This window comes from Rhinolophus hipposideros, assembly GCF_964194185.1.
Source record: "Rhinolophus hipposideros genome assembly, chromosome: 11".
NCBI lineage: Eukaryota > Metazoa > Chordata > Mammalia > Chiroptera > Rhinolophidae > Rhinolophus > Rhinolophus hipposideros.
Window position 1 is genome coordinate 18,552,233 of NC_138057.1, and position 14,118 is coordinate 18,566,350.

General features: G+C 36.5%; 1 protein-coding gene across 3 annotated transcripts in view; it reads right to left on the reverse strand.

The window, feature by feature from the left end:
* The window catches only part of FOCAD (focadhesin), a 282,277-nt gene that overhangs the window by 33,540 nt on the left and 234,619 nt on the right, over window positions 1–14,118 (reverse strand). For all 3 annotated transcript variants that reach the window (XR_013994507.1, XM_081067235.1, XM_081067234.1), the window contains exon 35: window positions 12,914–12,994. Coding sequence is in view for 2 of the 3 variants with exons in the window: in XM_081067235.1 (XP_080923361.1) it covers window positions 12,914–12,994 (81 nt within the window). In the remaining variant the exon portion in view is untranslated. The remainder of the gene's footprint in view (window positions 1–12,913; window positions 12,995–14,118) is intronic.

Consider the following 14,118-nt stretch of genomic DNA (forward strand, 5'->3'; position numbering starts at 1 on the left):
GATGCAATTAACTGAAATGAAATGAAAATGGAGGTATTTCTACTGACCTTACAGAAATAAAAAGGACTATAAAAGAAAACTAGAAAATATTGTATGCCAACTAGTTAGATAATTGAGATAAAATGAGCAAACTCCTAGAAGCACACAAATCACCTAAACTGACTCAAGAATAAATAGAAAATATAAACAGACTTATAAAATAAAATAAACACCTCCCAACCAAGAAAAGCCCAAGACCAGATGGTTTCACTGGTAAATTCCACCAAACACTTAAAGAAGAATTGACATCAATCCTTCTGAATTTCTTCCAAAAAAAAAAAAAAATAGAAGAGGAACTTTTTGGACGTTGTCAAAGCTAAAATATTCTTAACTCATTCTGTGAGACTAGCATTATCGTGATACCAAAGCCAGACAAAGACATCACAATAAAACTACAGACCAATATTGGTTAGGAATACAGATGTGAAAAATTTCAACAAAATACTGGTAAAATGAATCCAATGGCATACTAAAAGGATTATACACGATGAGCACGCAGAATTTATTCTAGGAGTGCAGTGTCATTCAATATAAGAAAATCAATCAATGAAATATACCACATTAATAGAATGAAGGGAGAACATGATCATCTCAATTTACACAGAAAGCTTTTGAAAAAATCCAATACCCTTTTATGATTAAAAAATACTCAGAAAACTATGAATAGAATAGAATTATCTTAACACGATAAAGGACACTTGTGAAAAACCCACAGTGAACATCATACTCCATGGTGAAAGACTGAAAGCTTTCCCTCTACAATCAGGAACAAAATGAGAATGCCCACTTTGACCACTTTGTATTGGATGTTCTAGCCAGAGCCATTAGGAAAGGAAAAAATAAAAAATCCAGATCGGAAAGGAAGAAGTAAAACTATCTCATTAGCAGATGACATGAACCTATATATAGAAAAACAGAATCAGTAAAGTTGCAGGGTATAAGATCAACATACAAAAATTGTATTTCTATATCCGAGCAATGAATAATCTGAAAAGAAAATTATGAGACAATGCCACTTGCAATAGTACTCATAGACACAGACAATAATTTAGTGATTACCAGAGGGTAGGAGGGGAGGGAGATGGTACATGAGAGTAAATGGGGTCAAATATATGGTGATGGAAGGAGAACTGACTCTGGGTGGTGAACACACAATGGGATTTATAGATGATGTAATACAGAATTGTACACCTGAAATCTATGTAATTTTACTAACCATTCTCACCCTAATAAATTTTAAAAACAAATTTAATCAAGGTGAAAGACACATACAGTGAAAAGTACAAAATATTGCTGAAAGAAATTAAAGAACATGCAAATAAATGGAAAGACATCTGGTGTTTATGGATTGGAAATATTGTTAAGATGACAATACTACCCAAAGCTATCTACAGATTCAACACAATCCCTATCAAAATTCCAACAGCCTTTTTTTTTATTCCCCTCAGAAATGAAAAGGCTTATTCTCAAATTTATATAGAATTGCAAGGAGCCCCTAATAGCCAAAAGAGTCTTACAAAAGAAAAATATGAAAGACTCAGACATACCAATTTCAAAATTTACTACAGAGCTACAGTAATCAAAACAGTGTGATACTGGCAAATATAAGGACAGACATATAAACAAAAGGACTAGAATTGAGAGGCCAGAAATAAACCCATACTTTATGGTCAACTAACTTTTGGCAAAGGTGCTAAGACTATCCAATGGGGTAAAGTACCATCTCAACAAATGGTGCTGGGACAGTAAGACATCCATATGCATAAATAAAGTTGGATCCCTACCTAATACCATCTACAAAAATTAACTTAAAATGGATCAATAACCTAAATACAATAATTAAACCATAAAACTCTTTGAAAAAAACATAGGAGTAAATCTTCATGATCTTTGATTTGGCAATGGACTTTTTAGATAGGACACCAAAAACATAAGCAGCAAAAGGAAAAATAGGTAAACTGGACTTTGTCAAAGCTAAAAACTTGTGCATGAAAGGATATTATCAGAAAAGTGAAAAGACAACCTACAGAATGCAAGAAAATATTTGCAAATTGTATAACTGATAAGGGTCCAGAATATACAAAGAAGTCTTACAACTCAACAATAAAAAGTCTAATTTTTAAACATGATCAAAGACTTGAATAAATGATTCTCCAAAGACGATATATTACAAATGGCTAATAAGTACTTGAAAAGATGGTCAACATCACTGGTCATTAGGAAAATGAGTATCAAAGCCAAATAATATTACTTCACACTCAATAGGATGGCAATAATAATAATAATAATAATAATAATAATGATAGAAAAAATAAGTGTTAGCTTGTTCTCTACAAGGATGTGGAGAAACTGGAGCCCTCATATGTTGCTGGTAGGAATAAAAAATGGCACAACCACTGTGGAAAAATAGTTTGGCCGCTCCTCAGAAATGACACAGAATTTATATATTATCCAGTAATTCCACCATTCCTAGATATAAACCCCAAAGAACTGAAAACAAGAGTTCAAACAAAAACTGGTACACAAATCTTCATAGCAGGACCACTCATAATAGTGAAAAAAGTAGAAACAACCTAAATGTCCATCAACTGACCATCAACCGACGAATGGACAAATAAAATGGAATACAATGGAATACTATTTGGCCATAAAAAGGAATGAAATACTGATACATGCTACAATATGGATGAACCTTGAAAACATCATGCTAAGTGAAAGAAGGTATTCACAAAAGGCCACACAGTGTATGATTCCACTTAAATTAAATATATAGAACAGGCAAATCCGCAGAAATAGAAAGCAGATTATTGGTTGCTAGGGGCAGGGAGAAATAGGGCATGGGGAGCAAATGCTCAATGGGTACAAGGTTTTCTTTCTTTTGCAGTGATGAAAATGTTATGAAACTAAATAGTGGTGGTTGCACCACACTGTGAATGCAGTAAATGTAGTAAATGCCACTGAATTGTACACTCTAAAGTAGATAAAACGGTAAACTTTACATTATGTGTATTTTACTACATACAAACAAAGAAGCACAAGAGGCATAGAAAGGGATGAAGCAGTCACTGGAGAGAGAAGCAGAATCCATGACAGAAACGGGTACTACGCAGGCCCTGAAAGATAGAGGGAAAGAGAGAGAACGTCATGTCGCCTGGTATCTTTGCTCCTGGTACTCTTGAGGACTCGGGGTAGAGTTTCTGCCCTTAGCTTTCTGGGAAAGCTAGGAATCCTTGCAATAAAAATCTTTACTTTTGAGTGACTTGAAGTGAGGTACTGTTTTCTGTAATAAAAGCACCCGAACATAATTGCTATCTAGTTATTGTCTCCACTATTCCACTTCAACTGCACTTGCTAAGAGTTCTAATTGCTGCCTAAATGCCAAATTCAAGGACATATTTTTTTCAATCTTTCTTTCCAGACTTTTCCATCTAAATCTGGCCTCATTCTTGAAATAAATGCTTCCCTAAACTTCCTTATTGTTCCTCAGCTGAGTCTTGCTGCCTGAGCTTATTCACTTCCACAGTTTCAGGTACAACTTGAATATGCTGATAACTAGTAAATCTATACTTCTAACCCAGGCCTTTCTCTGACATTTTAGACTCGTATTTCCAACTGGAGCGTGTTTTCTTAGGCTAGCCACCAATGCCCCTACCTCCTTACCTTTGCCCCTGCCAACTTGGGTGGTAAAACTAGTTGTGCGCCTTCCAGTGACGTTTCTCTCCCTCCCAACACTTTGCTTTTTGAAAATGTTAAAAGCTCAACACACTTGCCATTTGTCTATGCTGTGCCATCAGTAACTGAAGCTGTATTTCTAGTCTATCTTGAGACGTACTACTACGAGTGCAGAAAATATTATCAGGGAGTCAACCACTGCTAGTAAAAGGAGAAGAATTGCTGACAAAAAAAGTAAATATCTTCATAAACACATTTCATTCATTCATTCAACCATCAATTGAGTAGCTATTAGGTACCAGGCATTGTTCTAAACAGTGGCGTCAGTGTTGAACAAGACAGAATAGGTCTCCTTCCATCACCATGTATTTGATCCCCTTTACCCTCATCTCCCATCCCCTACCCCCCTTACCCTCTGGTAACCACTAAACTATTGTCTGTGTCTATGAGTTCTTGTTTCTCATTTGTTTGTCTTGTTCTTTTGTTGCTTTTGGTTTATATACCACATATCAATGAAATCATAGGATTCTCTGCTTTTTCTGTCTGACTTATTTCGCTTATCATTATACTCTCAACATCCATCCATGACTCTGGGTGGTGAACACACAATGTGATATACAGATGATATAATACAGAATTGTACACCTGAAATCTATGTAACTTTACTAACAATTGTCACCCCAATAAAGTTTAATTTTTTTAAAAAAAGAACTTTTCACCTAAAAAAAAAAGACAGAATAGGTCACTACGCTCATGGAGCTGATAGTCTAGTGAGAGGACAGACAAGGACAAATCAGGTGTGAGAAAAACAAAAACGCAGTGACAGGAATTCACTGGTTGGCTGTTCACATAACTACACTGATTACACACATGTGGCAACTGTCCCTATACAATGTTGGCTGCATGTTGGAGTCTGATTTCATAAACAAAACAAAGCAAAATTAAGCTGTGTTTTTCAGGAGTATGGTAAATATTTGTGCATAGAATTACTATTGTCTCCTGTTAAGGACATGAATCCAGTCCTACATTGGAAGTCATTAATTCAAAAACAGATTTCTATTAATTTTTTTTAGATCAAGTGTTTTCAAAATTACATAACATTTTATTCCAGATCCTTCTACAGAATTCACTATAGAAATTTTGCAATTTCCACAGGATCTAGGGAATAAAGACAGACATTCAACTTACCCTCTAATACCAGGATCCAGTGTGAAATATGACCATTTTCCAAATGTTTTATTGCTTAGACAATGAGCTCTCCCTTGACAGGACAACAGAACTTTCACCAATAACTGCATTTTATTGTACACTATTGATGTGGCTTCTATGCTCTTTAGAATTGATCTGATATACAACCAAGTGTCAGAAACAAGAAGAACTTGTGAAATGGAGCATAGGGTTGAAAATCAAGAAAGTGCTATAACACAATAAATCTTCCACTTTTAAGGGCAGAGAATCAGTACTGAACAACATCACCAGAATCACAGAAAATTGTCCACTCTACTTACAGGAAACTAATTATGACACTAACTGGAATGAAAGGAATGAAGTAAATACTTGGCAGTTCCATGAATTTGGGGGTATGTATGGGAAGAGAGGGAGTCCCAAAGCCTGCGGAGAATTGTACCACAGGGTTCCTTCCACAGAGATCTGAACACAAGAACCCAAATCTCAGCAACAGGGATGGTCAGTTCCCTCATCACAGTGCTTTGTCTTTCAAACAAGTACCTTAGAGAAAAAGGAAATACTGACATGCTTTATAGACAATGGGTATGGAACTGAGAAGACTTAACAGCACTTGTTAAAAGCATCCAAATGTTTTAAAATCTAGATACAACATTGCTTTAAAGCTCTCATCCAGCTGACGGCCTCAAAGAACCCTGATGTAAATGGCATATCCGAACATGATGCATTACAACAGGGCCCATTACCACACATACTTTGGCTACACAGAGGATCAGCTCTCAGTGCCACAAGGCACACGTCTGAGCCCTATGGTAACAGTCTGCTCACAAGCAGGCTGCCAGCCAGTGATGCGTATATTCCCATCACCAGCAGTCGCTTGCGTAGTGTGTGGTATGTCTTCACTCTCCATCTTCAACGTTGTTTAGAAACGACTTAGCTCAGAATTATCCAGTCATATATATATGCTTAAAACTGCAGATCAACAAATATTTGAAAACCATTATATGCCAAATACTCTGCTCTAAGCATTTGGGATAAAACACAGATGTTCTTCCTGCTCTTGAGGAAATTATAGTCTAATGGGAAAGACAGATATTAAAGAACCATAAATAAGCAAATAATCACACACAAGTACTATGAAAAACATATAGGAGAGTATCATAAAGAAAGCTAAACTAATCTGGAGCCATTGGGGAATCCTCTCTCTTCACCCACTGAGGAGAGAATGTTATAACCAAGACGGAAAAGATGAGTAAGAATTTTCCAAAGTCTTCAGAAAAACACAGGTAGAGATAATTACAGCATGGCATATTTGTGGGGACTAGGAGATACTTAGCTCCTTGACAGAAACTACTCTATGATTATGACAGTCATTGAAAACAGTTGATGATTCTGTCAGTCAGATACTATGAGTTGGCGGGATGTTTTGTCTTAAGACCAAGTACTTCAACAACAAGCAGAGTTATCAGAACAGAAACACCTCTGGGCCCCTTAGCACCAGGAAGGCTGTCAAGGCTGCCCCGTGGAGATCAGGACCTGAGAGAGAAAGGCAGCTTTAGCAGGGCTGTCGCCCAGTGGGGACAGGAGATTGATTACATTTAGGGGGACTCAGAAAATGAGCAAATATTTTGAGAATAATGGGAGCCAGGTTTCTTACTGTCAGAGAAGAAATTTGCAAATATGAAGAGGGAAAGGTAGAATGAACCCTGTGGTGTTAAATTGCAATTGGAGATATTGGTGTGAATTTGTGGTTTTCAATATATATAGCTAGATATAGAAATAAATATAGACATGAGAGAGACAGGGAAGAGGGCGGGGAGGAGAGGGAGAGAGGGAGAGAGAGAATTTCCTAATTCTGTTTCCTGAAAGGGCCTGGGAGCAGTGATTTTCCCGCACCAATGAGATAATTTGTAGCCAGATCTTAGCTTCTAAATAGTATCCTCCTCCCAAAGGAACCTGATCTATCTGGCAATTACAGAGCTAAGGATAATACAAGATGAGCCCAGAACACCTTATTTATGCCACAAAGAAGAAAAGTACTCAAAGAGTGATAGGGTCACATCAAAAGGACACAAGAGCCAATTTAAAGAGGCTCTTACTGATCTAATCTGGAATAATCTGAGGGTCAAAATAATGAATCATACTAAGAAAGAAAGAAAAAGGGGTGGGGCGGGGAGGGAAGGAAAGAGAGAGGGAGCAACTCTTCCTTAGTAGAATGGCTACTAAAATATATACAAATTTTACAAATTTTAACAATCACCTTTCGGCCATCATCATAGTAATAGTTAATTCAAGCAAGAAAACATTAATGAATACTAAAACTAATGGGTGAAAGTAGGATGACCAATGGGATATTCATCAAGTCTCAAAATATCTCCATACATACAAAGTATTGATTGATGATAAAGGAAAAAGAGAGAATTACTAGTGGAGAAAACTAGTGGAGAAACCTGGAAGATACCACCGAATGCAAGTGATCAAAACGTCACCAACGTCACCAGTCACCAACGTCACTAACGTCACCAACGTCACTAACGTCACCAGTCACTGGTGTAGGGAGACAAACAACCTGTACCACGTATGGGATGCCCTGAGAAGAGCAGGGCCCTATGTCCCTGATATTCCTGCCAAAGATGATTGACCTGACTATCCTGTGAGGAGCAACAGGCAAACCCAAACAAGAATGTTGCACGAAATACATCACTTCTAATATCAAAACATGTGAAAGTCATGAAAGACAAAGAACAACTGAGGAACTGTTCCAGATTGAAGGAGACTGAAAAGATATGATAAATACTGTGTTTCCTTGAAAATAAGACCTAGCCGGACAATCAGCTCTAAGGCATCTTTTGGAGCAAAAATTAATGTCAGACCAGGTCTTATATTATATAAGACACTATCTTACAGTAAAATAAGACCCGGTCTTATATAATATTATATTATATAAGGCCGGTCTTATATTATAGTTAAATAAGACCGGGTCTTCTATTAAGTTTTGCTCCAAAAACACGTTAGAGCTGATGGTCTAGCTAGGTTTTATTTTCAGGGAAACACAGTAAGTATAGCGTGACAGGATTAAAGTTTTCCTGCTAAAAACACCATTTGGACTGTCAGTGCAACATGAATAGGGTCTCTGGGTGAAAGGAATATCGGAGTTCTCTGGCTGTTTTCACTGTTTTGTAAGTTTGAAATTATTTCAAAATAAAAAGTAAAAGAAAAAAAGGTGTATATTTTTTAAAAAGTGACTGTCTAAAGTTTAATTAAAAGGAACAAACAACATTTTAAATAGGGTAAATACATACAAAAATGTTCATTCCTTCTGGCAACAAAATGCAAGTTAAAGCCATCGTCTTAAGGCAGTCATTTTATACCTGCCTGGTTTTCACTGTAGACATTTGTATGTTGACTACATGGGACATACGGGATATATATATACCTATATATAGGTATATGGGATAGTCAGGTCAGTCATCTTGTATGTAGTCACCTATATGTTGGGTTGCTTTGTAATATGATAACTAGAAAATATGCTTATTTTGCTTTCTAAGCACTGTTACATAAAGTGACTCATAAACTCACAATCCTCACAAAAACTCTATAAAGAAGATGCCATTATTTTCTCCACTTTACAGAAGCAATTGAGGCTTAGAGCCTTAAGCAGCTTGCCTGAAGTTACAAAGCCGGCAAGTGGTAGAAGTGGGGCATGATCCAGGCAGTCTGACCCCCATGCTTTGAACCTCTATGGTCTACTGCTTTGTACATTCATACATGGCTGGAGGAATAATATTTGGTACAATCCTTCTGAAGAGCAATGAGGCCATGCCATCCTACAGTCATCAAATCCTCCCTCTTCTTGCCCAGTAATAAATTGCTGAGAATTTATCCTAAGGAAAGGTACATGCAGAAGGGAGCTTCATGTATAAAGATGTTCTCTGTAACAGAAATATAAAAAATGACCAATAGGGAAATGGTTAATTATGATTAACTTGATGAAATAGTCTACAGTCCTTTAAAAATGATAATTATGGAAATGTATGGAAATTAGGTAAATGTTTATAACATAATATTAAGTTAAAAATACAAAGTATATGTATACTTGGAAATATGTAAAAATGGTGTGTGCATAAAAGCTATAGTAGTTGTTAGAGAGTTTTGGGATAATTGGTGGTTTTTTTCGTTTCACGCATTTTCATGGTGTTTACAACAAAAAATAGAAATCAAGCACCCCAAAAACATATTAAGAAATATCTAGAAAGTGATGCAAGGATTCTTTTCATACTTTCCCCCCCGAGCCTCTTTTTGGAGGAGATGGCTGATACTTATGTCCATTTACATGGAAACTTGTCCAATTTCTAAAAATCAGGCAACAAAATTTTATGACTCAACATAATGCACACATCTAGAAGGACATGTATCGGAGTATCTATTACGGCTATCTCTTAGTTGGTGAGATTATAGGAGATTCTTTACCGTTTTTCTATACCATTTTTAAACTTAATGCTGTACCATTTTAAACTTTAAACTTAATGCTGTACCATAAACTTAATGCTGATTCTATACCATTTTTAAACTTAATGCTGTACACATGTATCCATTTAGAATAATATTTTAAAAGAACTGTATATGTAAATTATCACTAATTAAAATACTTTAAAATATTACAATCTTGGCAACTGATTCCATAATTTCATGAGAAAAATAGGACAGCTTTCTCATATTCTTTACTCTACACAGAGAATTCACTAATTGTGCTCCTCTGGCTAGAGGTGTCAACAATTGTATCTCATATTAAGAGTCTAAAAAAAATTGAGAATACCCATCTATAGTTTATGTACAACCCAATTCTTCTATACACAGATCACTGACCAATGAATTCATATCAAGAAAAATACCATTCAGAATGACTTTATTACAAGGATTTAAATATACTTTCCTCAAATAATACTTCTTACTGTGAACTTTAAAGCCTAACAGAAAAATACAGCTTAAAAAATTAGTCACATTCCCCAGCAACAGAACAAGAAAAATAATCTTAAATTGTTACGTAGAAATACCTAATGTTGACATAAAAAAGAAATGATTCCAGGGCGTGGGAGTGGAAGATGAGGGTAAGGGGGATCAAATATATGGTGATGGAAGGAGAACTGATTCTGGGTGGTGAACACACAATGGGATTTATAGATGATGTAATACATAATTGTACACCTGAAATCTATGTAATTTTACTAACAAATGTCACCCCAATAAATTAAAAAATAAAATTACAAATAAAGAAATGACTCCTTTTATTAAGTACTTCTAATATATTTCAAATGTTTCATAAAGAGGTAGATAAAATCTTCATGAAATCTGAATATGTTATGAGGTTGAGGTAAAAAAAGATCAGAAGTCAGAAAATAAGAAAAAAATAAATAGAAAAGCAAAAGAGTCAAATATGAAAGGCCCTCAAGGGGAAAAATAATTCCATGAAGGAGGAATTAGATTATGAGCCAATTTTAAGCCTAGCATAGTCAAGTAATGTCCACAGGAATATATAATGACAAAGGTTAAGGAATAATACATCTGCTAGAAGAAGGCCAAGACTATTAGGGAACAGAGAATGTTACAGGGTATAGCAAAAAATAGTTACATTCAAAGCTATTAATTGAAGTCTTTAAAAGCTAGAAGGAATTTCATTGATTTGATGTGGTTTTACAATGTCGACCTGCTATGAACATATAGGATGCTATGATCATCTCATATATTCTATCACACGAATATTAAAGTGAGAAAAGCCCTAAGCATTAGAAAGCAGATGAATATATTCGCTACCACAAATTTGATTGGCTAAAATTGAGATCATGATGCCCAATCTTCTCCTGGCATTAAGTGTGGTTGAGGGTAACTCATCACAGTTTTCTTCCCCCTATGAGTTATTAAATAGCACGCAGAGGCAATAAAGCCATGCTCTCCCTAAAATCTGCTCTCTTCTGCCTATGCCAAGTGTGATTTTTATTCTCTAAAGCCACTTCTTCCTCAAAAGAGCTCGCCAAAGTTGTCATCCTTCCTATCAGCAGCCCCACTGGGCTCTGGTGAGTGACATCCAGACATTTAAACTCAAAAGCTGCTTCAGAAGGGAGTTATTAAAATTCAAATGAGCTCGGCATATTGAAGAAGAAAACACTCGTTTGCATGCACACCTCCGCATTTGGCCATCCCATGTAGCTCCATAGAGCAGGGTCTGGTTTTGTTTTTGTAAATGGGCTTTCGAGGCGGAGGTCAGCCTCCCACGGCCCCCACTCCTCTGGGGTCATCATTAGTAATGTGTAAGGCTGAATAGATTTCCCTCTGAATCTAGTCAGCAAACCTGACAAGAAGGCAGACCTCTCCCACAACCTGAAAATACTAAACATCGGATTGGTAATATGGCAGTTTTTAATACTTCATTCATCTGTTCTAAAATAGCTTTCAGCGAGATTGCACATAACGTCACTGACGCCAGTTCTACCTGATTTTTCCGTTTTCGAGCAGAATATTGCCTGTCATGCCACAACTGCGTATTCATAAAAAAGTTACATTTAATTTTCCCACAGGATTCAGAGAAAATTTCTGCCAAGAAATATGGATCTGGGGAGCCAAATGTCATTTTATTCACTAGAAAAGAGTTTATCTTTCATTTGACCTTAAGAATTTTTATTTTATTTATTATGGAAATTATCTCACATTATCATCATTTAAAAATTCTATAAGATATCAGTGAGCAAACTCACACAAAAAATTGAGCAAAAATGTATATTCCTAGAATTATGCAGGCCATGGAAATTTTAGATGCTCCTTTAGTAAGAATTCAATTTTTTACAATGAAGACATCATGGTATTTTTTAAATAGACTTAATTTAAGGCACTATAAACAATTAACTCCATGTTATGACTAATATATGACATGTTTATAGATAAATATATTATGTACAACAATGGCATAACATTGTATCAGTTTGCACTGAAGATATATAATATCCTAGGATAATAGCACAATTTCTAGAACTCCCCAAACGAAAGGAATTCATCTCCAAGCAATGAGAGTAGTTTATACTCTGGAAGCTCCAGGGATTATTATACCCAGTGGGAAATTAGACCACGTGAACTTTAATGTCTCTTTCAATGGTAAGATTTTATTCTTCCACAACCTTCACTAATCAAATTTCCTTCCTCCAGATTTTTTCATTTCAATTTGCTTAAAAACATTTTTTCCCCCTAATATTGGTATGGTCCTGTAATACAGGCACTAGTTTCGCCCAGACTGACCTAACCAGCCCAAGGAAGAATGAAACCAGCAAATATCAGCAAACGCTTATGACATGAATGAAACTGGTTCCTGAGCTGTGACATGTTAAGTTCTAATCCGTTTTTTCCTCACAGCACTGCACAGTATATATGTATCATTAAAGGATATTTAATTAATAACTGATAGGGCATTCTTCTGGCCCTAGTTAAAAACGAAAGGCACCCAATCTCTGTCTTCTAATGTGGGTCACAGCAACACAGAATCATAAAGGGACAAATGTTTGCAGAGAAATAGAACATAAGCTAAAACTAACACCTGGAGCCAGTGATTTCAACAACATAGTGATCATACAAGGCTCAGGGAGAAGACCTACGTCCAGTTCAGTTCCTGAAATACAAACTGCACCCAAGTGTGTTTTCTCTTTTTTGGTCACACTCACTTGAAATTAACAAGAAAAGTAATGTGCGCTTACACTGTTGAAATAACCAAATGGAAAATTAAGGTCTTCACAGGGGCTGCCGCCGGCCCCAAGGTCAGATACAATGATTCCAAGAGACTACACAGTGTGTACGTTTATGTAGCACTTACTGAAGTTGGCCTCCTGGTCATCTCTATTGCAAAGAAGGTCTAGCAGAAGAAAATATTCACCCTTTCAGATTTGTATTGTTTAATTCTTCAGAAGCAAGCTGAAGGCACACAAATTTTCTTAACTTGTAGAAAGAATAATAAAATTCAAGAAATATGTTTACTTGCCTTTTTTTCCTCCTGTAATGAAGAAGCCAATGGCTGCTCTAATAAAACTGATTTCAGGCAAATAGCTATAGTCAGGGGGAACTGTGGAGACAGAAAATGATCCTATTAACCAGTGAATTTGGCAGGACTAATGAAGGCAAGATAATGAGCTCATGCTGCCACATCAACCTAGAGACAAAAGCGGAGATGTTTAGGCCATTAATCTCAGCACAATATTCTGTGGCTACAACTGATTCTATTAGATTAAGTGCCCTGAACTAATCGCTTAGGCTGTGCAAGCGACCTAAAATGGTGGTAACCAAGAGGCTGAAAAACCACAGAGGACGAAAATTTTACTGAAGTGGTTCAAAACAAATCCTTTCCACATTGTAGCATCATTGAGCCCCAATCCTGTGACCTCCTTAGTAGCAGCTAGGACTCTGCTCGGCTTTCAGGCTGAGACCACAGTTCTAGGAGCTTCTTCAGAACATCTTGAGTCAGATATATCTGAATCATGGAAACAGAACAATCAGTATTCAGAGCAGCCCGTCTCTTATTTCATATGGCAGAGTCCCCTGAGTGACCAACATGTACAGATAATCAGATTTAGCTGACCTGGAACAGTGAAGCAGCGACATTTATGCTAGTTGAGTACTGGGAGTTTCCTAGATTCTTTTCCTCCCAGTCCCCCATAATTGTTTCATGAGGTGGTTTTTACTGCAATAAAAGGCTTAATAGGAAAATCCCATCAGAAACAAGTAGCTGTACTTTTCCAGACATATAATCATTTTGTTCTGAAAAACCTGGGTGTAAGATGATTCACTATGACCTGACTTGTGTATGTGTAACCCATAACACAACAATCAGAAGGCCTATGTGACAAAGCAAAAGCCTGACATAAACATGTTACTTCACCAGGATACTAGGAGAGCACTGACCTTCAAAACTATTAAGTTGGTGCAAAAGTAATGGCGGTTTTTGCAATTATTTTTAACCTTTTAAACCGCCATTACTTTTGCACCAACCTAATAGCGTTACAGAGGGTTTCCGATTGTAACTAAGCTTTCTTTTTTCTCTCATTTTAATATGACAGTGTCCAGCTATCTAAAGTTCGTTATGCTGGGATGTTGTGGAATAATATCCTACTTCTGCAGCTAAGGAGTGATTGGAAGTGAGGGAGGCAGTCATCACAGGAGCCAGTGTTCATCGCGATGCTGCCCACAGAC